Here is a 25,971-nt window from a genome sequence, read left to right as displayed (position 1 = left end):
TCGGACGTGCTGTGGTAATTAGCACACCGAACAGCCTGGACTCTGCTCCACCGGAGCTGTTTGGCAGATTAGAGCCCAAACTGGCATTTATGGGGTATTTTCCTGCTGCTGGTACGTGCGGTGCTGATAAGACAGGATCCCTTCCCGGCTTGGATCAATACAATTATTATCAGTGATCGCCGCTGGTCTGAAACCTGCCGGGGTGGAGCGATAACCCCGCGTTTGTCGGGTATTTTCCCTTTTTTCTCTGCAAAAGGGCCCCCGCTGCTCTTTGCCGATAAGCAAGAGCTGAATGTGCAACACCAGACGCGCCAGGCAGGAGGGCAAAGCCACGGGCGTGCATGACCAGCACCACGCACTGTGGCTTTCTGGCGCTGCTGGAGGGGCGGAGGGGGGGGGTCCCAGGGTCTGGCCGGAGGAAGGAGAGGGGGCTCGGTTGGGAAGAGCATCCCCAAGGATTCATGGAAGAGCGAGGAGCTGCCAGACGTGGGGAGGGGGAACGTGGGGAGGGGGAACGTGGGGAGGGGGAACGTGGGGAGGGGGAACGTGGGGAGGGGGAACGTGGGGAGGGGGAACGTGGGGAGGGGGAACGTGGGGAGGGGGAACGTGGGGAGGGGGAACGTGGCACCCGGTTTTAGCGATGCCTGGGGGTGAAGGGGTTGGAGCTGAGGGGCAGGGGTGGGAGCAGCCGCCGTTTCCCCACAAGGCCTTTGACGCTGGTTCTTGGGGCACTTGGAAGGGAGAAAACAAACGTGACCCCGGTGAAACCACCTGCGGGTGGGTGTGGAACAGGTTTGGCCGCTCAGTGCGGGTGCTGGAGCTGTGTCTTGTGTGGCTGCAGCACCCAGAGCCGGCTGCGGGCCAGGGAGGCCAGGGCAAAGCCGCAGGAGTCACCTGGGGGCGGGGGGGGGGGGGGGATTGCAGAGCGCTGGGGAGCCCCGTGGGGCTCTGGGGGAGCCTGTGGGGCTTGGTGGGGGGGATTGTGGGGACTGCAGGGCTCCTGGGAGGGGGGCAGGAGCTATGTCCTGCCTGGCTGCGGCACCCAGGGTCAGCTGCGAGCCAGAGAGGCTGGGGCAGAGCCGCAGGAGTCACCCGGGAGGGGGACAGTGGGGCTGGGGAGGGGGACTGTGGGGCTGGGGGGGAAGCCTGTGGGGCTCTGGGGAGGGACTGCAGGGCTGGAGGAAAGCTTGTGGGGCTCTAGGGCGGAACCGCGGGGCTCAAGGGAAGTCTGTGGAGCTCTGGGGAGGGACTGCGGGGCTCCGGGGGGGGGCCACCATGGGGGACCGTCTCGCTGTCCCTCGCTGGTGACCCGCAGCGGGGACCGGGCCGCCCCACACAACCTGGGGCCGGGCGGCAGCTACAGCCCAGCCGCAGGCCGGGGAGCCCCTCGCAGGGGCCGGGTTTAGCCCCCGCTGCGGGAGGCGGAGGGAGCCCAGCTCACCTCGGCCGCGCTGCCCAACCACCCGCGGGCCCGGGACGGGCCGCAGCCCCCCGGGGCTCCGCCAGCGCCGCTCCGCGGGCCTTAAAAGAGCGCTGGGGAGAGGGGCCGTGGGAGGGACCCGCACCCAGCCCAGGCCGCCGGTAGCCGGGGCCGGAGGGAGCTCAGTCCAACCCGACCCACCCGCCACGTCCCGGCAGCACCAGCAGCCGCTTCGGCCGCGGTCACATGACCGGGAGGGCGGCACTTCCGGGGCGCCAGCCAATGAGCGCTCAGTCCGCCGCCCTCGCGGTCTTCCCGCTGTGACCTTCGCCCTTTGGCCCCGGGCGGTGACCCGCCAAGATGGCGCTGTCCAGGGCCGGCTGCTGCCGGGTGTTGTGGCGCCTCGGGCCCGGGCCTGGCCCCGCCGCCGGCCTCAGCCGCGCCCGGCGGCCGCTGGAGCTGCCCCTCCCGCCACGGTGGGCGCCGAGGTGAGCGGGGAGTGACCCCTCAGCCCGGCGCCGGCCACCGCCCTCCGCTCTGGGCCCCCCGCCATAGCCCCGCCCCCCCCCGCCCCCACATACTGGCCCTGTCCTTCCCTGTGCGCCCCCCGGGACCCACCATAGCCCCCACCCGGCCCCCAGTGTCCCCCGATCCCCCCCTATTCCCCCCGCGCCCCCCCGCCAGTTGTTTACTGTGGTGTCGTTCCCCGCCCCCGCTCCCCTGAGCTCCCCAGCACCGGCCGTGCCCCTCCCCCCGCGTCTGTGCCACTTTGACCCCCCCCAGTAACAAGCACGGCCCCCCCCCAGAACGGGGAGACCCCTCCCAGCCCCTGTGCAGCTCCTCTGTGCTGCCTGGCCAGCACCCTGTGCACCCCATATCCCCCTGTGTTAACCCCCAGCCCCCGTGTTACCCCCCAGCTCCTGTGCAGCCCCCCGAGCCCCCTGTATTGCCCCTCAGGTCCTCCTGCAGCCCCCTGTATTAGCCCCCCTGCACCCCCAGCCCCTGCGCAGCCCCCTGTGTTACTCCCCCATCCACCCATGCAGCCCTCCGAGCTCCCCATATTACCCCCCCCCAGGCCCCCTGCACCCCCAACCCCCTGTGCAGCCCCCTGTATTGCCCCCAGCCCCAGCCATGGCTCTGAACCTGCATTTACCAGCTGCCTGGGGCTGGCTGGGGGGACCCACATTGTGTCCCCTCCCTGGAGGCTCCAGGACCACCCCCAACCCATCATTCCACCACCTTAGGGGTGACCTTAGGGCCACCCCTGGCTTTTCTCAGAGCCTCTTTCACAAAGCACTGATAGAAAAAACCTGCGGGGGTGGGGGGGCGCGGGGGGGGTGATTCGCTGCAGGTCCCTCGTGTGCCGCCTGTCCACAAAAGCCGGCTCCCGGTCCATCCTCACCACCCTGGCATCGAAAGCAAAGCTGGTCAGCGGGAGGTACGAGAGGTTCTTGGAAAGGACCTTCCCTCGTTTCTACGTGCTGTACACGACGTTCACGAAAGGTGGGTCCTGGCAGGGGACACACACACACACACGTTTCTCCTTCTGCAGGGGAGAGTGGAGCAGTTGGAAGCGTTGCCTGTTCCCTTCCCAGTGCTAAAAACGGCATCACTGGAAGGATTTGGGGAACGGGGACCTGAAGGTGCTCTCTGTTTTGACAGGAATCCAAGCGCTTTTCCTGGAAGTAAAAGAAATCAGAAAAATCAAATCAAAAATGTCCCATCAGAGACTGAGCGTTCAGCAGCTTCCCTACCGGGAGATGGAGAGGCTGCGGCAGGTACGGCACAGCATGGTGCGGCGCTCAGGGCACCTGCCGGTGCTGCAACGCCCGGCTCTGCCTCCCTGCTGCTGCGCGGGGTCGTTTCTCCCCCCCAAAAAAAGAGTTCTGAGTTCGTGGGTAGAGTTGGAGCAGCCGATTCCCCTGGGGGGGCTGCGTTCTCTGCCAAAACCGCGGCGTTTGGAAGCTGGGAGCGGAGCTGGGGCTGTGAATTTTGAGGGGATTTCAAGATTTTGGCATCAGGTCCTGATTCTCTTTTCTAATTTTGACGGCAGTTCCGCAGGGATGTGATCAAGGCCATTCCCATCGGAATTATTGCCATCCCGCCCTTCGCCAACTTCTTGGTCATCGTCCTGATGTGAGTACTGGTGTGGCGGTGACTGCCGGCCCTGATCTTTGGGCTCTTTGATAACTTGTATTTCATGGAACTGAGGTTTGGTGGGGTTGTTTTAGTGTTATAAATCCAGCCGGAGCGTCCCCTTCTCTTGCTCCGCCTCTTGCTGTAATGAAAAATACCCGTAGCCTGATGAGCCGGGCGATTATTTCGCAACAGCGGCTGCTGCGTGCCAGCGGCCCGCCCGGCTGCTTCTTTCTGAGGTGGAGGAATGATCCCTGGCACGCAGGGAGCAGCCCTGCGCCTGCTTGGCCGGAGCAGCCTCACCCAGATCCCTCCCAGCTGTCTCCTTAGTCCTTCCAACGCCCCCCACCCCCTCAGCTGTCTTTATGCCAGAGCTAAACCCCGGCCAAATCCCTTTTTTCCCCATTCTGCCTCCTGGGGTTTGTGTCCTGGGGGGAGGTGAGGGCCCCGCTGCGTGGGACAGCGCGGGGCAGAGCTCTCCGTGTCGGATTGAGCCTCGGAGAAGCCCCAGCCGGGCGCAGCAGCGATGGGGTGGCCCAAATGCTCCTTCCTGAGCTCACCACCGCCTTCGGAGGAGCAAATCTCCTTCCACTGCCAGGTCACCCGCTTAGGGAGAGGCTGTGGCTCTTGTTTACCTCCTGGGAGCCAATTGATTCACTCCTGACACCGTTTCGGACAGCGTTCTCCCGGAGAAACCAGCTGTTGGTGGCTTGGCCGGGTTAAGAACCGGCTGAAGGGCCAGGCCCGAGGAGTGGTGGGGGACTGGGGTCATGTCCTGCTGGCAGCTGGGCTGGGTGCTGCACCCCAGGGCTGGGTGCTGTGCTCCAGGGCTGGGTGCTGCGCCCCGGGGCTGGGTGCTGTGCTCCAGGGCTCGGTGCTGCGCTCTGGGGCTGGGTGCTGCGCCCCGGGCCTCGGTGCTGTGCCCAAGAGTTTTGGGCCCCTGAGGTGTCAGGGCTGGGGCTCGAGGCTGGAGGGGGCAGCGGAGAGAGCTGGGGGGGTTCCCCTGGGGGGGGGGCTCGGGGGGGCTGATGGCTTCCCCAGCTGCCTGGCGGGGGGGTGGCCGGGGGGGGTCGGTCTCCTGTGTAACAAGTGATAGAGTAAGAGGAGACAGCCTCAGGTTGTGCCGGGGGGTTGGGTTGGGTATTAGGAACATTTTTTATGGAAAACTGGGAACGATTCCTGCCCCAGAAGAGCCGTCAGGCGCTGGCACCGGCTGCCCGCGGCCGTGGCGTCGTCACCGTCCCTGCGGGTGTTGCAAGGACACGTGGACGTGGGGGGGGTGGTGGCCTCGGCGGCGCCGGGGTGACGCCTGGGCTCGGTGACCTTAAAGGTCTTTTCCAACCTCCGTGATTCCGTCATTCCTGAGCTCACACCTTGGGAGGCGTCAAATTCCACGGCCCCGGGGGGTGAGCGGCCCCGGCAGCACGAAATCCCGTTTCCCTGCCCCGAGCCTGTGGGTTTTTCCTCCCTGAATCCCTTTTCCCCTCTTCCCTCCCAGGTATTTCTTCCCGCGCCAGCTCCTGATCCGCTACTTCTGGACCCCGCGCCAGCAGGTCGAGTTCCTGGACGCCTACGACGCCGTCCGGCGCGGCTCGTACCCGCACGTGCTGGCCAGTTTAGCCCTGGCAGCACGTTCCCTGCCGGAGCCGCAGCTACGGGAAGGCCTGCAGGAGCTCTGCGCCGAGGTACGCCGGCACCCATCCTGCCCTCGCTGCTGCCGAGTGCCCGCGGGAGGTGCTGGCAACGCGCCCCACGGTTCTTCCAGGTGCAGCGAGGCCGCCAGCCGCGCGTGGCCCAGCTTTACGCCCTGAGAAGTTTGTTTGCGGGGTCTCCGCTGGCTCTGAGCAAGCTCCGCGTGTCCCACGTGGTGAGTGCGGCTCTTCTGCTTCCTGCCGCGGCCCGAGGTGCTCAGCCGCGCCCCAGGCAGGGTGCTGAGCCCTAAATCCCTCCGGTTGTGGCTGGAAAGCTGGATGTGAGACGGCCACGCGCGCTCACGGCCCATGATGCCGCCCCCGTGCCCTGGGCTACGGCCGGAGCGCTCCGAGGGGGGGAAATCTGCCCCTCTGCTGAGCACCCCCTGCAGCGCCACCCCCAGCGCGGCGTGGGGAGACGTGGGGCCGCTGGAGCGGGCACTGAGGCCACAAAAATGATCCCAGGGCTGGAGCCCCTCGGCTGTGAGGGGTCAGTCCCCCTGGAGGAGGCTCCGGGGGGGCCTTGGAGGGGGCTCAGGGGACAGATGGGGGCAGATGGGGACAGATGGGGACAGACTTTCCCTAGGGACTGCAGCGCTGGGACGAGGCGCTGGTTCTGAGCCAGCAGAGGGGGGATTCCGGCTGGGCACGAGGAAGGGGTGTTCTCCGAGGGTGGGGAGGGTGGCTGCCCTGACCCTGGGGACGTCCAAGGTCAAGCAGGAGGTCAAGGTCAGGTGGGACGGGGGGGGGGGGGGGGGGTTAGCTGTGAAGGTCCCATCCCACCCGCCCCCTGCCCCGATCCCGTGAAAACAGCCCCGGGATGAGGCTGTTGGCAGCTCCCTGGTTCGGTGGGAGCATCGGCTGCGCCTGGGCTGGCCCCGCACACCCGGGACACCCGCGCCTGGCTCCGCTCCTTGGGGCCGGCGGCGTGGCTGGGTGTGACACCGGGAGCAGCCCGGGCAGGAAAATCAGCCAGATAATTAAAGGGGAAGAAAATCCAGGGCATGCCTGGAATAGGAGATGCTTTGTCTGATTTCAGTTGTGCCTGAGTAGGTCAGACACCCATTTGCGGAGGGGTTTGACGTCCCCACTGCTGACCCTGCCCTTCTTTCCAGAAAGCCCTGAGCCAGGTCCTGTTCCTGACCCCTCACTTGCCGGCCTTTTTCCTGAGGCATCGCCTGCGGAGCCACGTCCTGGAGATCCGGCACCTGGACCGTGCCATGCTGCGCCTGGGCGTGGGGCAGCTGTCCGAGGAGGAGCTGAGAGCGGTGAGATGCCTCCTGCAGCCGCGCTGCCTCGGCCGGGTGCTCCCTGGGTGCTCCCCGAGCTGCACCGGGGCACGGCACGGTCCTCCCGACCCACCGTGCGGCAGCTCAGCGCCGTTTTCCTCCGGGAAGGTGTTTCCAGAGCCCGTTTTCCCTGTGGGGACCACGCCGGGGCACGGATCGCCGTTGCTGGTCTCCTTTTCACACCGAGGAAGGATCACGGCACGATCCCCGGTGTTTTGTGTCACCTGGAGTCCCTGACAGCGTCTGCATTTTTTTTCCCCTCTCCCTGCTCTGCAGGCTTGTTACCTCCGTGGCTTGAACTCCACGCATCTCGGCGTGCCAGAGTGCAGAGCGTGGCTGGAGCAGTGGCTGGGGCTCTCCTGCAAGCTGCAAGGTGACGGTGGCCAGGGGTGGCTCCAGGGGGGAGACCCGGGAGCCTCTGGAGTTTCTCTGGGCACAGGGAGTGGCGGTTCTGGGGAAATTTGGGATAAACGGTGGGTTTATCCCCCTCTGGGCTGCCCCATCCACCTCGGGGGGCCTGGGAGGATGTGGCGGAGCAGGGTGGCTCTCTCCAGAGCCGTGTGTGTCCCTGTGGGATGCCCACGGGGGACAGCCTGTCCCTGGGTGTCCCCATCCTGCAGAGACCTTGTGGGGGCAGGTTCCAGCCCCACAGCAGCACTGAGGGAAGCAAACTGGGAGCAGGAGGGAAACGGGGGATGCAGAGCAGAGCCGCAGGGTCTGGGGCGAGGGGCCGGGGGGCGAGGGGGAGCCCCGGAGCGGCTGGGCTGCGGCAGCGCTGCTCTGATCCCACTCTCCCATTTTTTTCCCAGCTTCTGAAGCTTCCCTGCTGGCGAACAGCATGGTCCTGCTGTCCCTCAACTACGTCAGGGCCAAGGAGTGACGGCGGAGCCGCCGGCTGCGCACCCTCACCCCTGGCATCGTGCGCCGACTTAGCGACTCCCAGCCTGGTGCTGCAAAAAAAACCCCCGAAACCCACCTTGCGGTGCCGTGAAACCACAGCCCTGAGCCGGGCGGGGGTCCCAGCGCTGCGAGTCCCCCCCTCCCGCGTGGGGGTTTGTGCCGCTGCCGGCTCTTCCCTTCCCCTTGTCTGTGGGAGCGGGGCTGAGCCCTGTCCCTGCCGTCCCTCGGCGGTGGCTTTGCTGTTACGGCTCTCAAACCACGTCACCTTCACTGGGGGGGGGGACGCAGCGAGCATCCCCCCCTCCCTGCGGATGCTTCTTGTAGTATCCCTGTAGTAGCGGGCTCCCTTCAGCTTGGGTTTTGCTGCTCCGGAGGGTTTGTCGTTCCGTTACGCCCCTGAACAGTCTGAAATAGAAACAAACCTCCCCGAGGGGGTGAGCGAAGACCCCAAATCCCCTTGTGACGGTACCGGGACCCTCAGAGACGGTTCCCGTCCCTTTATCTGGCTGCGGCTGCCTCCTGGAGCATCCCCAGGGCTGGAAACGCCGCTGCCGACACGAAACGGGTTGGAAAGGCAGCGCTGACCCCCCGACACCTTCGGCAGAGCCCGGGGGGCTGCGTTCGTTAAGTTCCACCTAATTAGAGCTCGGCCTGGGGCTTTGTGCCGGGGGCTCAATCCGTGTCTCACCTCCCCCCGTCACTGCATGAGAGATACATGGCTGCTGAGTGGATTTAAACCAACTTTTCGGTGTTTTATTAAAGACAAAACCCCAGCGAGCGGCTCCGGCGTCTCTCTGAGGCTCCTCCCGCGCCGGGGACGACGCCGTGTCCCACCACCAGCTCCTCGCCGGCGGACGGCGTGTGTATCACCTGGAATTTTTCCCTTTTTAAGCATTACTCAGGGATAAAAAGGGGTTGGAATCACCCGCTCTGTGCTCCACTCTCAGAGAAGAACCGCCTTCCCCTACCCCCCCCTCCGCTATTTTTACAGGAATTTGAGACACCCCCCCCCCCCCCAAGAGGAATGCCCCAGGGTGGGTTTCACCCCCTTTAAACCCCAAACTCACCGTGCAAGGTTGAGCATTTCTTTTATTTTTACACTTAAATATTCTCTTTAAATACAGCATTATCACCATGAAAAGAACAGAAAAGGCTGGGGGGGGGGCGGGGGGGCGGGAAAAAAAAAATACTGGGAGGACAAGCTTTGGATTCACACTGGAAAATGAAAAAGCCACCTTCGTGTGAGCCGGGGGGTTTGGGGGTCACGGAGTCGCTGTTTAAATAGGACGAGGAGCCGGGGGCCGCCAGGATTTCGGCGACGTGCCGGTGCCACGGCTCCCGGTAGCACCAGAGAGAGGAGATGGGCTGGTTGGTTTCTGACACGGGGATGAATCCAGCAGGAACCAGCATTAGTGTCCGTGAGTACGTTTAAACCGACCAAGAAAACCAAAAAAAAAAAAAAAAAGGGGAAAAAAAGAAAAAAAAGGCAGAAACGCGCTTTCATTGCACTATTAACAGCATAGTTCTCTTTGTAAAAATAGAATAAATCCTGTGAGTTCTTTGCTTCTGGGGAAAGCGCCCACCCTGACCAGCGTCCGAGGATTCATTCTGTCGGCTGACGGAGCTCGGAGCAGGTCCCAGGGAGCGCCGAGTCCGTTGGGAATCCCAAAAAAAAAAAAAAAAAAAAAGGGGGAGGGAAAGAAAGAAAGTGTCACCGTCCGCTCGGGTTTGGCAGCTCCGTGTCCTGCAGCAGCTGAAAAAAGCCCCCACGGCTGAGGGGGGCGGGGGGCAGCTCCTGGCTGGGGGGGGGATGCGGGGATGCGGGGGTCCACGAGCGATAAGGCTTCGTTCCTCCCCGTCCAGCCCTTGTGTGCGGCCGGTGACCTGCACCAACGCCCCCCCGGTTGGGAAACCAGCCCCTTCCCCCCGGCTCCGGCCTGGAGGAGGGGATGGGGTCCCCGGGGGGGGCTCAGTCCCGGCACAGGGGGAGGGGGTGGCCGGGCTGGAGCAGCAAAGGGGGATTCGCACCCCTCCAAACACCTTCGGCCACTGCCAGAAGAGCCTTAAACCGCAACGACCCCCCCCAAATAATTTGAGCACCTCACCAGATCACAGCTCCCCCCCAAAAAAACACCCTCCCTGCCCCCCAGCCGGGCCGTTTCCCTCGGGAGCCGCGTCCCAGGGTGGTTTTCCAAGGAGAAACTGCGTCAACCCTCCAGCAGAGGCGGCTTGTGGGGCAAGGGGGGGGTCCTCGTGCCCCCCCCCCCCCGGCAATTCCCTCCTTAAAAAGCCCAGATGGGCTCGCCCAGAGCCTGGTAAATAGGGGAAGGAGGGGAGACGCCCCCTCCCCCAGCCCCCCATGATGCAGCACAGAGACCCTCAATGGGGCCAGTTTCTGCCGGAGGCAAAGGGGGGGCCCTGGGGGTTGGGGGGGTGCGCGGGGGGAGGGGATCGAAAGTGCTTTTACCACCTGGCCAGAGGCTTTGAGGGTTCCTCAGGGCGAGCGCGGAGCACGGGACGGGCAGACGGACACGGATCTCGTGCTGCCGCCGCCAAGGGCTCCCGCTCCCCAAATCCGGGGGGTTCAGCCCCCTCCCCTCCAATTTTCCCGGAGCGTTGGCTGCGGGCTCGTCTCTCACGTGCCGTCGGAGCCTCCTCGCTGGCTCCGGGCCCTTCCCGATCCATCCTGGGAAGGGGCAGCATCCCCGGCACTCGGTTGTGACACAGCCTGGGAAACATTCATTAAAGGAAGGCAAAAAAAAAAAAACCAACCAACCAACCAACCAAACAAAAAAAGGAAAAAAAATATTTTTTTCCCTTAAAAACCAAAAAAGACAGCCTGGTCCGCGGTGGGGGATGCTCCGGGGATGGAGAACGGGCAGGAGCTGCCGTGGGAAGTGGGAGGCTCCAGGTCAGGCGTGTCCCATCGGCCAAACCGGGAGAAGGCTCCAGGCTCCCGGCGCGGCGACGCCGTCTAAAATCTTCTGTACAACGCAGCCCCCGCTCCCCGCGATGCTGCCGGTCCATAAAATATCATTGTCAATAAATAAATGAGCTCCGAGGGGGGGAGGGGGCCGCTCACACGGGCAGGACGGGCCCCAGCGGGGGCTCCTCGGCGGGGGGCGGCTCATGCGCCCGCTCCGGCGCCGGGGGGGACGGGGAGGGGGCGCGGCGGGGAGCGGGCGCATCCTCTGGGGACGACGGAGGATTTTTGGCTGCTTCCCCCTGGGTGGCGGCGGCTCGGCTGCAAGTCACGGGGGGGCCGGGGGGGCCGCCCAGGTCCTTGTCGCCGGGGCAGGGGGCCGGTGCCGGCGGCTCCGCCGCGCTGCTCTCGCCCTTGGCGCCCAGCGCCGGCCGCTGCTCCACCTGGTAGTAGACCACGGGGCCATCGTTCAAGTAGGGCTGGTTGCCCACCGGCGAGGCCGCCTGCTCCGGGCCGTCGGCGAAGCAGAGGACGGACGAGCCTGGAGGCAACTGGGCTTGGATGAGGATGGGGGCGGCCAGAGCCGGGCACAACCCCTCCGGCACGGCCAGCGGCTCCTCCAGGATGCAAACGCCCAAGCTCTCCACGCCGGAGCCGTTGCTGGAATCTTCCTCAGCCTTCAGCCTCTCCAGCTCCTCCGCCGTTTGCAGGTGCATGACGGCCGTCTCGTTCTCCGCCATGAATTCCTGGAAGTCCTGCGTTTCGGCCGGCTGCGGCCCCAGCCAGTCGCCAGCGGAGCCGGGAGCAGCCGCGGCGGCCGCATCCTCCTCCGGCGCCGGTGGCCGCCCGCCCTGGCGCTTGTTCTCCAGCTCCAGCTTCATGATGGTGTGGAGGTAGTGAGTCCGCACCCGGATGGGATTGAATTCGATCCGACCGGCCATGTTACCCGCAACCGTCCCGGGAGCAGCCGCAGGGGAAGGACATGCGATCCACCTGGCAGGGAGACGGAGACATGGCAGCTCCAGGATCCCAGAGGGTCCCTCCCCAAGGCCTAAAACCCGCCCTGGTGCCACCTGACATTGGGGAGATCCCAGAGGATCCCGCCCCAGAGCCTAAAACCCACCCTGGTGCCGCCTGACATTGGGGAGATCCCAGAGGATCCCGCCCCAGAGCCTAAAACCCACCCTGGTGCCGCCTGACATTGGGGAGATCCCAGAGGGTCCCTCCCCAAGGCCTAAAACCCGCCCTGGTGCCACCTGACATTGGGGAGATCCCAGAGGATCCCGCCCCAGAGCCTAAAACCCACCCTGGTGCCACCTGACATTGGGGAGATCCCAGAGGATCCCTCCCCAGAGCCTAAAACCCACCCTGGTGCCGCCTGACATTGGGGAGATCCCAGAGGATCCCTCCCCAGAGCCTAAAACCCATCCTGGTGCCACCTGACATTGGGGAGATCCCAGAGGATCCCTCCCCAGAGCCCAACCCCTGCCCTGGCGCTGCCTGACGTCGGGAATTCAGGGCTGGGGGAGGTTGTTCCCGGTGCTGCCCCCAGGCCAGGCTGGCGCTGCTCCCCGTGCTGGGGGTGCAGCCAAATGCCTGAGCGCCCCAGCACCCAGCGCCCAGCACCCAGCGCCCCAGCGCCCCAGCGCCCAGCGCCCAGCACCCCAGCGCCCAGCACCCAGCGCCCAGCGCCCAGCACCCCAGCGCCCAGCACCCCAGCGCCCAGCACCCCAGCGCCCAGCACCCCAGCGCCCAGCGCCCCAGCGCCCGATTGCCCCAGTGTCCCAGCGCCCCAGTACCCGAGCGCCCAAGTGCCCCAGTGTCCCAGCACCCGATTGCCCCAGCACCCCAGCAAACGAGCGCTCCAGTGCCTGACTGCCCCAGCACCCAGCGCCCGAGCACCCCAGTGCCCCAGTGCCTGACTGCCCCAGCACCCAGCGCCCGAGCACCCCAGTGCCTGACTGCCCCAGCACCCAGCGCCCGAGCACCCCAGTGCCCCAGTGCCTGACTGCCCCAGCACCCAGCACCCCAGCGCCCCAGTGCCCGACTGCCCCAGCACCCAGCGCCCGAGCACCCCAGTGCCCCAGTGCCTGACTGCCCCAGCACCCAGCGCCCGAGCACCCCAGTGCCCCAGTGCCTGACTGCCCCAGCACCCAGCACCCCAGCGCCCCAGTGCCCGACTGCCCCAGCACCCAGCGCCCGAGCACCCCAGTGCCCCAGTGCCTGACTGCCCCAGCACCCAGCACCCCAGTGCCCCAGTGCCTGACTGCCCCAGCACCCAGCGCCCGAGCACCCCAGTGCCTGACTGCCCCAGCACCCAGCGCCCGAGCACCCCAGTGCCCCAGTGCCTGACTGCCCCAGCACCCAGCACCCCAGCGCCCCAGTGCCCGACTGCCCCAGCACCCAGCGCCCGAGCACCCCAGCGCCCCAGTGCCCGACTGCCCCAGCACCCGAGCGCCCCAGTACCCCCATGCCAGTGCCGGGCCGAGCTGCGTTGGCCGCTGGCGTCGCCCCCCGCCTCACCTGGCACTTGATGCCCGCCTGGCTGCAGGCGCAGGCCTCGGGGTCGCAGTAGAGGCGGCAGTCGCAGCCGCACTCCTCGCGGGACAGGCGGATGGCGCGCAGCTCCTGCTTCTCCTCCGCGTCGATGCGGTGGACGCCCGAGGCCCGGAGCAGCGCGCGGCGTCGCTTGGTGGGCAGCGGCTGCAGGAAGAAGTAGTCATCCACCTCCACGTTCTCCACGTCGATGTCGTCGTCCGAGACGTCCTCCAGCGTCAGCCCCGCCGCCTCCTCCGACTCCACCGTGCCGTTCTTGGTGAGCTGCGGGGCAGAGGGGCAGGGGCAGCGCCCGCCCCGGGGGGATGCTGAGCCCCCGGGGTCCGTCCCTCCATCCAGCTCCCGGTCCCGCACCCACCGCGGCGAGCTGAGCCCCCCAGAGCCGTCGCCCCACCATGTCCCCCCAGCCGGGCTGTGGGTGGGCTCACGGCACTTTATAGGAGAAGGGAAAGGGAAAAAAAATTAAATAATAAAAGAATTTAGGGCAGAAAATTCCTTTTCTGCCCCCCCCCCCCCCCGCCCTCGCCAGAGCCCTGCGAGCAGGGAGATAAAAGGCAACGGCTGCTCAGAACACCAGGGTCCTGGGCGGGGGGCGGGGGGCGCAGCCCAGCAGCCCCCCAGGGCAAAGGAGGTTTAGAAGCGATGGAAGAGCCAGAGCTGGATCCTGCGAGATCCCTTCAGCCTCCCTGCCCCCCTCCCTCCCCCCCCACGCCCCCAGACCCCCCCAGACCCTGGCACCCAGCACAAACGGGGGTCCCTGACCCTACAAAAGCCGGTGCACGCGGAGGCAGCGGGCAGGGAGATCCATTAAAAAAAAATAATAATTAAAATTAAAAAATAAAGGAAATGGAGAGGCAGGACTGGAACCCCCCGGCCCGAAGGCGGCTGTGGCAGCAGCGGCAGCCCCGGCGCAGCCCCCGCGGGGCATCGTGAGGGCACAGAGCCCTGGGATCCCTGAGCAGAGCCGCCGTGATCCCCAACCCCCCCGTGATCCCCACCTGCCCCCCGTGATCCCCCCTATCCCCCCGTGATCCCACCTGCCCCTACATGATCCCCATCCTCCCCCTTGATCCCCCCCTATATCATCCCCCCCTCACCCCCCATCATCCCCCCCTCCCCCCATCATGCCCCCCCATCATCCCCACCTCCCCCCCGTGATCCCCACCTGCCCCCCCGTCACCCCCATCTCCCCCCGTGATGCCCATCTCCCCCCCATTCTCCCCCCCTCCCCCGCCCGTGATCCCCACCTGCCCCCATGTCATCCCCCCTCCCCCTGATCCCCATCTCCCCCCCCGTCATTCCCCCCTCCCCCCGTGATCCCCACCTGCCCCCCCCCGTCACCCCCATCTCATCCCCCCCTCCCCCCCCAATCCCCATCTCCCCCCCATCATCCCCCCCTCCCCCCGGTGATCCCCCCGCCCCCGCTCAGGTCGATGCTGCCCGGGTGGTCCCGCACGTGGGTGCAGCACGGAGACGAACCCTCCAAACAGAGGTAAAAGAAATAAAAGGTGGGGGTGTGTGTCAGCAGCGATAAACCTGCCCCCAGCCGGGGCAAAACAGCAGCCGGGGGCTCCCCGCTCCGCCCCGGCCCACGCTCGGGCTCCGGCAAAGCCCAGCGCCGCCTTCTCCCAGATTTTACTACCCCCCCCCCCAACCCTCCCCGGCGGTACCTTCATCTTCTTGGCGTGGAGTTTCTCCTCCTTGAGGTGCTCCCGCAGGATCTCCCGGTGGTTCACCTCCTGCTCCTGGGCGAACTCGCAGAGCGTGTAGCGGCGCACGGAGTTGTGGCGCTGGGCCATGCCCAGGGAGCTGCCGCCCTGGCTGGGCACGCTGGTGAAGCCCTGGCGCCGGGCGAAGTAGTAGACGGTCACTTGGTCGAAGCGGACATTCTTCCTGCGGAGCTGCTTCTGCCGCTTCAGGATGGAGGTGGCTGGGGGGGGGGGAAGCCAGAGAGCAGCTGTCAGGAGGAGAAAACCTCCTCGGGGGTCCCAAAGACCTCCCGCCCCGCTGGAAGGTGGCTCTTCTGCTCCCGGGAGCAAGCTGGGAGTAGAAATGCTTCTTGGGGGTCCCACAAAGACCTCCCGCCCCACTGGAAGGTGGCTCTTCTGCTGCTGGGAGCAAGCCGGGAGTAGAAAGGCTCCTCGGGGGTCCCAAAGACCTCCCACCCCACTGAAAGGTGGCTGTTCTGCTCCTGGGAGTAGAAAAGCTTCTTGGGGGTCCCACAAAGACCTCCCACCCCTCTGGAAGGTGGCTCTTCTGCTCCTGGGAGCAAGCTTGGAGTAGAAAGACCCCTCAGGGGTCCCAAAGACCTCCTTCCCCACTGGAAGGTGGCTCTTCTGCTCCTGGGAGCAACTTGGAGGTACCACAAAGACCTCCCACTCCACTAGAAGGTGGCTCTTCTGCTCCTGGGAGTAGAAATGCTTCTTGGGGGTCCCACAAAGACCTCCCACCCCACTGGAAGGTGGCTCTTCTGCTGCTGGGAGCAAGCTGGGAGTAGAAAAGCTCCTCAGGGGTCCCAAAGACCTCCCACCCCACTGGAAGGTGGCTCTTCTGCTCCTGGGAGCAACTTGGGGGTCCCACAAAGACCTCCTGCCTCGCTGGAAGGTGGCTTTTCTGCTCCTGGGAGGAAGGTGGGAGTAGAAAAGCTCCTTGGGGGTCCCACAAGGACCTGACACCCCACTGGAAGGTGGCTCTTCTGCTCCTGGGAGCAAATTCAGAGTAGAAAAGCTCCTCAGGGGTCCCAAAGACCTCCCACCCCACTGGAAGGTGGCTTTTCTGCTCCTTGGAGCAAGCTGGGAGTAGAAAAGCTCCTCAGGGCTCCCAAAGACCTCCCGCCCCGCTGGAAGGTGGCTCTTCTGCTCCTGGGAGTAAGCTGGGAGTAGAAAAGCTCCTTGGGGGTCCCACAAAGACCTGACACCCCCCCTGGAAAGTGGCTCTTCTGGTCCCAGGAGCGAGCTGAGCTGGTGCTGGGGGCCCTGCGCTGGCCTGGGGCGATGCTGTGCCCCTCCCCCGCTGCCTCCCAGCCCAACCCCACTAACCCCCACCCCCTCCACCAGCCCCACCCAATTACCCCCCCCCCCCCCCCAAAATCTATCGGCAGGGGCAAATGCTGGGTGGGGGATGGGAAAGGCCCGGGACAGACCTTGGACAACGGGTTTGGGGTCTAACGCCGGGAATCCCGCGGGGTCTGGTGGGACCGGCGAGTAGCTCCGTGCTCATCACCCCACGCCGGGTGTAAGGGGCGAGTAGCGCACGAGTAGCGCTACCCCCACACCCAGGCGCCTCGTGCTCGGTGGCGGGGGCACCGGGGGGCCGCAGCATGGTGTTGGGGGGGGGGGGGGTCGGTCCCCCAGCACTCACGGATGAAGCCGGTGGAGCTGGCGGGGTTGACGCTGTCGCAGCTGTCGGCGCTGTCGCTGTTGGAGATCTCGTCGTCCGAGTTGGAGCCCGGCGAGCCCACGTCCGCATCCTCAAACTTCCTCTTGAGCCCGGCGCTGGCGATCGCATCCATTTGGCCCCGGTTCGCATGGAGAGCCGTGGGGTGCCGGGGGGGGTGGGGGTGGGGGGCTCACCACGGCCCTGCGGGGGGAAACGGCATTTCAGCTCAGCAGAGTCGCTCAGGACCCAGCAGGAACGGTCCCTCGCTCTTGGGAGCGGCTTCTCCCCAGCCCTGACCAACATCTGGTCTGCACAGGGAATCTGGGTATTAATTATTCTATCACGATAGGTCACATCTGGGCAGCCCGGAGGGATCGGGGTGGGGTGGGGGAGGGGCTGCAGCTCCCTTCCAACCCAACGTTTCTGTTCCAAACCGATTTGTAACCGAGTTCACCGAAGGAGACGCCGCCGGGTTGGCGTGTTCCACCCGTGGCATCGCCCCGGCTGGCGGCTTGGTGCTCCCACCAACTCCCTCGTTAATAAAAAAAACCCAAAAAAACCCCGGAAAGTTCCATCTGGGATCGACCTTGGGATGCACCAGGGTTACCTGGCCGCGGCCGGATCGGCGGCTCCATCGGGCTGGCGGAGGGGAACGAGCCCCACAGGGTTTTGCTGGGTCTGGAGCATTTTCCTGCCCCCCCCGTGCCTGCCCGTGCCCACCGGAGACCCCCGGCTCCGGCCCGGGTGAGGAATTTTGGGGGGGCCGATCCCCCGGCGGGATGACCGAGCATCGCCCTGCGTCTTCCCGACGCGTTGGGGTCACCGCGGCTCCTGCCCTGGATCCCAGCCCAGGCCCCCCACGGCCGCAGCCCCCCGGCCAGGCGCAGCGGGCAGCCCCCCCGGGATGCCCCGTGTGCCCCCCCGGGAGCCCAGCACCCCCTCGGTGGTGCCACCTCCTCCTCTCCGCTTTGTGTTCCCTCTGCTCCCACCGCTGTTCTCATGGCAACGGAAAAACCAGCTTTGGGGGGGGGGGTGGGTGGGGTGGGGTTGGGTGGGAAAAGCCATCAGCATCCCTTCGGACCCCTGGGGGGGCACCGGGGGTCTGCGGAGGCTGTTTGGGGGTGAAGGGGCGCAGGGATGGGCTCCCCATCACCTCGGCATCCTTCAAGCTGGGAGAGAAGCGCCGGTGTCGCCCTTCTCCCCCCAAAATGACAGATGGGTGCCGAAGCCACGGCGAAGCCCCCCCCGAGCTGGGCGCCAGCCCCCCGCCGCCACGGCTTGGGTTGAAATACGGCTTTTTAGGGTATTTTTTTTTCGGAGGTGAATCGCTTAATCTTGTCGCTAAAGGAGGGTGAGGGGGGAAAAGCAGCTGTTGAAGCGTCAGCCCAATTAAGGAGCTGATTAACGACGCTGATCAGAGGGGAAAAGCGGAGGCAGGGAAAAGCCACTCGAGCATCGCGGCCACCATGCCCCCGAGCCCCCCCCCCCACTATTCCACCACCTCCATCGCCCCCGTCTCTGTGCCCAGGCCCACCCCAGGGCTCTGCCAACTTCGTCAGCCTCAGTTTAGGAAGGAGATAATTAAGGAGGAGAACCTCCACCATCCCCCCCCGCCCCCGCAGCACCTCACAACATCACCTGAATCCCCCCCGGCTCCCTCGCGAGGGAAACCAGCCGCGGGACCCCCTGCGGCACCCAGCTCCTGGATGGATCCATCGGGAAACAGGTGACGGTCACCGTGTTTCTTCGGAAGGACCAAGTGGCCGCGCTGGCGGGTGGGAGGGCTGGGGCCGAGGGCAGGAGCGCGGGGTGACGCTGCCGGGGATCAGGCGGCCAAAAAATGACATTTTCATCTCATTTCTCCACGGGAGAAGCTCCCCTGCCCACAGGGGCATCCTCTTCCTCCTCCTCCTCCTCTTCATCCTCATCCTCCTAATCTTCCTCCTCCTCTTCATCCTCCTCCTCCTCTTCTTCATCTTCTTCGTCCTCTTCCTCCTCATCCTCCGGCCTGGCAGCGGCTGCACCCGTGCAATGCAAAGGCCGGTTTAATCCCCCTATTAGCTCAAATGATTTGAATTTTTGTTGAATTTTTTAATTCAAATTTTTGAAATACCCCCCACACACACACACACTTCTGGGAAGAGCCAGGGCGCAGCCTGGTGGCTCTGAAGCTCCCGAGCCCCGGCACGGAGCTGTGTGCCCGGAGAAGCCCCCAGAGCCCCCCCGGGGGGATGCAGACCCTCACCTTCCTCACTGGGTGCTCTGCAGCGGGGTGAAGATTTTGGGCTCCGGGGTCGGGATCTGGCTTAAGCAAAGGTTTACGGAGGGAGGGGGCGAAGAGCTGGCGGCTCCCCCCAGGGCAGGGATGCTCATCCCGCAGGAAAAGCCTCTCTCCTCCCTCCGGAGCCAAAGACACAACCAGCGAAAAAATAATAATGAATCTATTAACCGATGGTAACAACAGTTGGGGGGAAAAAAGTTAAAATAAACCGTTTTCAGGTTTTGTTGGGATAAAACCCCAAGGAGAGGGTTCAGGATGGGAAAAGAAAAAATTTGGGCTCAAATACCATGAGGGAGGGGCCACACGCCCCCAGTTCCACTACGAAACCACAGCAAAAGGAGCTCAACCAAAAATATGAATTTTTGGGAGCAGGGAGGGGTTCAGGGGAGAGACAGGACCCGTGTGCCTATGGGTGCAAAGGGCCTCCCGAGACAGAGCCGGTCCAGCCACAGGGCTCTGTGAACCTGTCGGGAAAATCCGCTGGCTGGAAGCTCATCCACGGTTGATTAACGAGCCCAGATCATCAGGAGGAATCCGTGCCCATCATGCTGCAAAACACCCTGCGTGCCTGGTTTGCCCGTTCCTGGTTTTTGGGAGAGGAGGAAGGGCGGGAGCATCTTGGGGCGAGGGATGCTCCATGGTCCCCAGAGCTCGTGTGCTGACGCCAGCGGGATCCAGCACCCTCAGTCCTGGTCCCACCAACGGGTCCCAATTCGCCTCCCGTGGCTCCGGCGTCGCCTCCGATGATCCTCGATCCACGTGGGATGCGCTGCCGGGCTGCTCCTCCATCACAGCTCGTCCAGGCGGAGACAGAAATAGCAATTCTGGAGCAAGGAGCCGTTTTATTTCCAAATATTCGGGAGGAATAAGTAACTACCAGGCGGCAACCCTCCGAGCATCCTGCAGATTCCATGATCCTCTGGGCATCCTATGGATTTCGTGATGGCTCCCACAAATCGCGCAGGGATCCCAGGCTCCAGGACAGAGTAACTTAGAGGATGCTCAAGATATCCTCCTCGTATTTACTCCTAAAACTCCCCGTATTTACTCTACAAACTACTTTAATCGCATCCCATGGGCACCAGTTTTTGGGAGGGGGCCAGTTTAAATATGTTTCCCGTAAAAAGCAAGAGCTGAAAGCAGATCCTGACAAAGCCTCCAAAGGTTTTGAGGTATCGGAAGTGTCAAAGACCGGGATGCAGCATTATTTCAGCAGCTGGACAAGGAGAGGGTAGGAATGACATGCAAGCAGGAAAAAAATATTATCTAGAGATATAAATATAGGGAGAGACCCCTGGGCTAAGCAGCAGCCCACTGCGCGTCAGGGAAGCACCCCGACCCTGTCCCAGCGGATAACGGGCGTGCTTAAGACAGGATCATGGCGTGCAGGATAAAATCCAGAAAATTATAATCAAGGAATAACCAACAGACCCATTTTATCCCGTCGCAGCGTTTGGCGTCTCCCTGGAAGGCGACGCTAGAGCGCAGAGGCAGCACCGGCAGCTGGAAGGAGCCAGGCTGCGATTCCTTATTCCCTCCCCCCCTGCTCGGGGGGGCTCTCGGCAGCAATTCCCAGAGGAAAACGTCTCCCTCCCAGGTGAAACCCACCCAGGAAGGGCCCCCCCCCCCCCCCGCCAGCTGCCCCCCAGCTCGCAGCTCCCCCTCATTACCGATTACGCAGCAGGATGAGCATCACCGGGGATGACACGGCAGCATCGCTGCAGAGCACCACGCCGTGACGTCGGGGGGAGCGCGCCGAGGTGCTGAGCACCCCCCGCTCGCCACCGGCCCCCCAAGCAACCGCAGCCCCGTGGCTTTGCGGTGGCACCAGACAAACCACCCCCGGTAAGCGGCAAAGCAGCCCCCACCAGCGCCCTGAAGCCCCCTCAGAGCCCTGACCCCACCTGGGGGGGGGTAAAGGGGGGTCTGTGGCTGGGGGGAGCAAACGGGAGCCCACGGAGATGCCAAACCCTCGCTCAATGTTTCCTCCGAAGAGCAAACGGAGCAGCTCACCTCCTCGAGGGTGGCTGGCGGGACGGGGAGCCCCCGCCGCACCCCCCCCGGCGTGACAGAAGAGCTTGGGGTCCGGCACCACTTGGGAAGGGTGCAGGATGCTGGAGCACGTGGAGCGCGTCACCCCCCCTTCTGCAGTGGGGAACAATCCGGCTCAGGCTCGAGAACCGCTGCAGAATTAACCCGGGAGCCGGTAAAAACGGTCGGAGCTGGAGGCACCTGCACCCGCTCAACGCCTGGCACGACGCACGCGGCTCCCGGTCCACGGTCCGGCAAATCCAGGCGTTATCCCGGGGCAGGATCCAGGGCAGAAGCTCGTTATCGATGAGCCCCGAGACAAGATTAAATAATTTCTGCCCCGGTAGGGACGGCGGCTGGGCCACCGCGAAGAGTTCAGCAGCTCAGCTCGTTTACAAACCAGGCGTCGGAGGTTTTCCCAAAGGATCCGGCCCTCGGGCTCCGCAGCCAGAAGGTTGATGGATTTGCTGGGCTGCGACTTGGGGCCGCCGCGGCTGGGCACGCCAGTGATCCCAGTTCAGCCTGGGTCGGTCCTTACGCCGCCGGCACTTCGGGATTTTATGCCAAATGGCAGATTTTTTGGTTTCCTCTTCTCCGGTGCCACTAACGAAGACGGGTAACGAGAAAATCTAGGCTACGGCTCCCCCGGCTCCAGCGCTGCTGGCGCTTGAGCCTGCGTTTACGCAACCGGCACCACAAGCAGTAGCGAGGGGTTCAGGTTGTCCCCGAGCCCCCCGCCACCTCGGTGTGCCTGCAGAAGGTGGGCACCCATCTCCTGGGGGGGGGAGGGGGTGCTATGGGACAGGCTGATCCCAAAATATCCCCCGCTCGGTCCTGCTGCCTGTCACCGGCATCGAGGCACAAGGGTGGGTCATGCATGGGGGCTCCACAGAGCCTGGATGGCGGGGGGACCCTGATGGCCAAGGCAGGGTGGCAGAAGGTGGCCACGGTTGTCTCACCGGGCCAGCTCACCCCAAGGACGAGCGCGGTGCTGCCGAGCCCCCACTCCTGGGTGCTCACCTGGGTGCGAGGGGCAAGACCCCACGTCCCGTGGCCAGGGGTCTCCTCCAGACAGTGGCCACAGCAGGTGGCGGCCACCGTGGCCACCGCACCACAAGACCACGGGGCCACCTCGGTGCCAACGGAAACCAGCCGGAGCGGGGCTGGGTGGGGGTCCCACCATCACCCACGCCTCAGCCCCCTCCTCACCTCCCAGCGCCTGCAATGGCGGACCTGTACCACGACCCCTCCCCACCCTTGGGGACACCAAACCAGGCCCCCCGGGACACCTCCCCCACCAGGCCAACGTGCATCCCACCGCCGGCACCGGCTCCTTCCCACCGCCCGGCTCCTTGGGGACCAGGAACATGCAATATGGCTCCCGCCACCCCTGCACTGTGTCCCCCCCCACCTACAGGCCCCCTCCCACCCTCTGTAGGTCGCCAGCTAGAGGGCCAAGCACCCCACGTCCTCCATAGGCCTCTTGGATATAAAAGCCCCCCCCCCCCCCCTCCCCAAATCCCTCACAGCCGCCTCCAGGTACAGGAGAGGGGAAAGCCCCAGCCTCAAGGGTCCCCTACATCCCCTATAGGTTCCCCCCCCCAATATAAGGGGGCACAATAACCCTTACAGGCCCCCAGGACACTGGAGAGGGGGGAGCCCCAGCCATAAGTGCCCCCTACATCCTCTACAAGCCCCCTATGTCCTCTATAGGCCTCTAGTGAGGGTCTCCTATGTGCCCGCAGCCGTAAGGGCCCCCTACATCCTCTATAGCCCCCCCCCCCCCCGCAAGGAAAAGGCTCCCCCAACCCCTACAGGCCCTCAGCTGTAAGGGTCTCCCATATCCCCATATTCTCCAGCTGGAAGCGGGGCCTACATCCCCTGTAAGGCCCTGCATCCTCTGCAGGCCCCGCGCCCCCAACCAGAAAAGGCCCACGCAGCCCCTATAGGTTCGCCAGCTATAGGGCCCCTCCGCACCCCCTATAGCTCCCACCAGCTGGGAAAGGCCCCCATATCCCCTAGGGGCCCCTGCATCCTTTATAGCCCCCCCCAGCTAAAAAAGGCCCCCACATCCCCTACAGGCCCCTGACATCTACTATAGGGCCCCAGCTGCCAGGCCCCCAACCATTATAAAAGCCCCTAACTGTAAGGCCCCCCATCCCCTATAGCCCCCCATCCCCTATAGGCCCCCACATCCCCTATAGGCCCCCAGCTGTAAGGCCCCCCCATCCCCTATAGGCCCCACATCCCCTCTACCCCCCACCTGTAAGGCCCCCTGATCCCCTCCACATCCCCTAAAGAACCCTATCTGTAAGGCCCCCCATTCCCTATAGCCCCCCCATCTGTAAGGCCCCCCCATCCCCTAAAGGACCCCATCTGTAAGGCCCCCACTCCCCTACAGGCCCCCCACATCCCCTATAGGCCCCCCATCTAAGGCCCCCCCATCTTCTATAGCCCCCCCATCCCCTATAGGCCCCCCAGCTGTAAGGCTCCTACATCCCCTATAGGCCCCCCACCTCCCCTATACCCCCCATCTGTAAGACCCCCACCTCCCCTATAGGCCCCCAGCTGTAAGGCCCCCCCATCCCCTATAGGCCCCCCAGCTGTAAGGCTCCCACGTCCCCTATAGGCCCCCCCCACCCGAGGAGGCGGGAGGCCCCCCCCCGGACCCCCCCCACTCACCGGGCGCGACGGGGCGGGGCGGGCGGGGCGGGGGCGGCTCCCGGGGGCGCGGGGCGCGCGCTGGGGCTGTGGCCGCGCGGTCCCGCCCCGCCGCCGCTCGCAGACAACAATGGGGCCGCGGCGCTGCGCCGCCCCTTATATACCCCGCGCCACGTGATCGCCACGCCCCCGCGCCGCCACGCCCGCGCCGCGAGGCACGCTGGGAAAGCGAGTCCGCCGGCCGCAGCGGGCAGGCGCGGGCCGCGGGGGACGCTGGGAAATGTAGTGCGGAAGTGGAGCGGGGTAGGCCGCCGGTGGGCGGCTGGGGAGGGGCGCCCAGGCCGGGCCAGGCCCCGCAGCGCCTCCGGGAGGGGGGCGGGGGCTGGGCTTCACCCCCTGTAGGGCTAAGGAAGGGCCGGGGGGGGGGGGGGGGATGGAGAAGCCACAGGATGGTGGGAGCACCCCAGACCCAGTGCTGGGGGGTCCGGGGGAGGCTCCAGGCTGCGGCCGGGGGCTCTGTGGAAACCCAGCTGGAGGAGGGGGGTGGCCGAACGCTGCCCAGCGGAGGAGTCTAGACAAGAGATTAGCGAGGCTGGAAACAGCAGGAAGAGGCCAAAAGCGCCTTATTTTAGCAATAATGCACCAGCTGCAGCTGTGAGGGTGAGGGGGCCACAGGGCAGGGCACCGGGGGGGGGCTCAACCAGCCTGTGGGCCCAGGGAGCCGGCCACAGCCCCCCAGCTCAGCTTGGAGGTGCTGCAGCACCTGGCCGAGCCCCCTCGAAGGGAGTGACCCACCCAACTCCATCCTCCTCTCCCCCAGGCTCCCACCACAACGGGGCTGGAGGCCCAAGGAGACGGAGCAGCTCCATGGGGGTCTCCCCCCGCCACCAGACCCACGCTCACCTCGGCAGCCCCTGTGACACGCTCCTCCCCAGGCGAGCTCAGAGAGCGGCCACAGTGCTTCCCTGCTGGATTACGGATTAGCTGAGTTATTAACCAATAAGCAGGTCAATTTTTAGGATTAAAAAATCCTCTTTGTGCCACCCCACCCCGAGTGCGACCCCTTCAGCTCCCCCCTTGTTTCCAGCTGGCAACCGAGGCTGCAGGAAGGACTGGCCTGTTGCTACCCGTCCATCTGGGGGGTTTCGCTCTCCCCCCAGAGCCACCATGTGTGACAAATCACTTCGCCGGCATTTTCCTCATTCAACGGATTAAAATCAGCAGCACGCACCCAGAGACAGCGCAGCGAGCTGACCGAGCCTGTTGCTACCTTACCAGCCCATCGCACTTCTTGGATGCTAACAGGGGAAAAAACAGCATTAAAATACAGACCTCCCCCAGCACCAGAGACACCCAATGTGTACAAAAGGCGAGTGGCCAAGCACAAGCACCTTCACCCACCAAGCAAGCTGTCTGGCTGCTCCTCTGTGTTCGTGGGGAGAAGTAAGCAAAATTATTCCTTTTTTTTTTTTTTTTTTTTTTTAAAAAAAAAAATAAAGCCTTTTCTTGACATCTTTATCCTTGAATGATTTATGAAGCTTTGGTGGCTCAGGGCAGGACCCCAGTGGCTCCAAGTGTGCTGATCCCCTTCTCTGGTCCAGAGTTAGAGAAGCGAGCCACCTCGGAGCTAGGTGAGGCAACCAAGTGGCTACCTCCTTCCCGCTGGAATCATCAGCCTTTACCGCGACACTGTGACCCCCCAAGCTCACGTGGTGCTGGGCAGATGAGCCCAGGTGGAGAGGATCCCCCCAGCACCCTGCTCCGTTTCCAGGACTGACTGCTGGATCCTCCAGTTCCTCACCAACCCCAATGCAGCTGGGTTTTGGGGGCGAGGAGGAGCCACCGCAGTCCTGAATAACTCTTTTGGGGAGCAGCTGCGACGGAGAAGGGAGATGGGGGCACTACGGGGCCCTTTGCACCAGGACAGTCACAAGTGGCGGCTGTGGGAGCTCGGCTGGTGCAAGCAAATCCTGGGAAGGTTTAGCCAGGACTGAACCAGCTCTAAACTGTGTTTGCTATTTTGTCTTAGCTATTTGGATTGCACCTCCAAGAAGACAACAGCTGGCTGAGGAAGATGGGAACACAATCTTTTAAGGCTTACAAAGACAGAAGAGCAGCCAGTATTTTAGCAGCAGGGACGTGGCCGTCACAATTGTAGCGTCCGTTAGTGCCTTCACTCACCCCATAGGCCCTCCCTGGCCCGAGCCGGGACCTACAGCACCTGCCTGGGCTTGGATCTCCTTGCAGCCTGATTTAAAAATAAAAGCCCTGCTTTACATTGTATTTTTTTTTCCCAATTTTGGGTCAAAACGTCCTCACATAGCGCCGACGGTTGGAGACAGGTGTTACCCCAGGCATCTCAGGCTCTGCTTGGGGATCTTATGGATGGGAAATGGGATCCCTCAGCTGCAGAGCAGGGCAGATCCTTCACCCTGGAGATCTTCCTGCTGTCCAGGAAACCTGCACGGAGGCACCCTTGTCACCATCAAGTCCCAACGGCTTTGAATAACTCCTTGAACTTGCTGTTCGCTGTCTCCTCAGTGCGCGCAGGGCTACACCCCCCCGGGGCAGCTACGGAGGCTGGGCAGGGGCAGAAAATGAGGCAGCAGGTAGATATCGCCCAACATTTTCAGCGGGAATAGCTACGTCTTTTTTTTTTTCCTCTCCCTAAAACACGCAGAAAAGAATCCCACAGAACAAACTAG

The 25,971-nt window shown here is 64.3% G+C and overlaps 2 protein-coding genes across 2 annotated transcripts; one reads left to right on the top strand and one right to left on the bottom strand.

The window, feature by feature from the left end:
* Positions 1-1,745: 1,745 nt before the first annotated feature.
* LETMD1 (LETM1 domain containing 1) lies at positions 1,746-8,209 on the top strand. The gene is made up of 9 exons (XM_056321888.1): positions 1,746-1,908; positions 2,772-2,923; positions 3,083-3,198; positions 3,474-3,556; positions 5,055-5,241; positions 5,322-5,423; positions 6,363-6,515; positions 6,813-6,909; positions 7,346-8,209. The coding sequence occupies exons 1-9, from the start codon at positions 1,781-1,783 to the stop codon at positions 7,414-7,416; spliced, it is 1,089 nt and encodes a 362-aa protein (XP_056177863.1). The 5' UTR covers positions 1,746-1,780; the 3' UTR covers positions 7,417-8,209.
* Positions 8,164-23,424, bottom strand: CSRNP2 (cysteine and serine rich nuclear protein 2). Its single transcript, XM_056321876.1, is given in 6 exon segments — positions 8,164-11,306; positions 11,308-11,352; positions 12,883-13,179; positions 14,586-14,845; positions 16,276-16,494; positions 23,288-23,424. Coding segments are annotated over 5 exon segments (1,545 nt in total). The 5' UTR covers positions 16,427-16,494; positions 23,288-23,424; the 3' UTR covers positions 8,164-10,514.
* Between the last annotated feature and the right edge of the window lie 2,547 nt (positions 23,425-25,971).

This window comes from Falco biarmicus, chromosome 19, assembly GCF_023638135.1.
Source record: "Falco biarmicus isolate bFalBia1 chromosome 19, bFalBia1.pri, whole genome shotgun sequence".
Classification (NCBI taxonomy): Eukaryota; Metazoa; Chordata; class Aves; order Falconiformes; family Falconidae; genus Falco; species Falco biarmicus.
The sequence above is the reverse complement of the archived record's forward strand: the minus strand, read 5'-3'. Positions and strand labels throughout refer to the sequence as shown.

Coding starts and splice junctions, on each gene's coding strand:
- LETMD1 (XM_056321888.1), top strand. CDS start 1,781: ATGGCGCTGTCCAGGGCCGGCTGCTGCCGGGTGTTGTGGCGCCTCGGG. Junction 3,199..3,473: donor AGATGGAGAGGCTGCGGCAG/GTACGGCACAGC, acceptor TTTTGACGGCAG/TTCCGCAGGGATGTGATCAA. Junction 5,242..5,321: donor TGCAGGAGCTCTGCGCCGAG/GTACGCCGGCAC, acceptor CGGTTCTTCCAG/GTGCAGCGAGGCCGCCAGCC.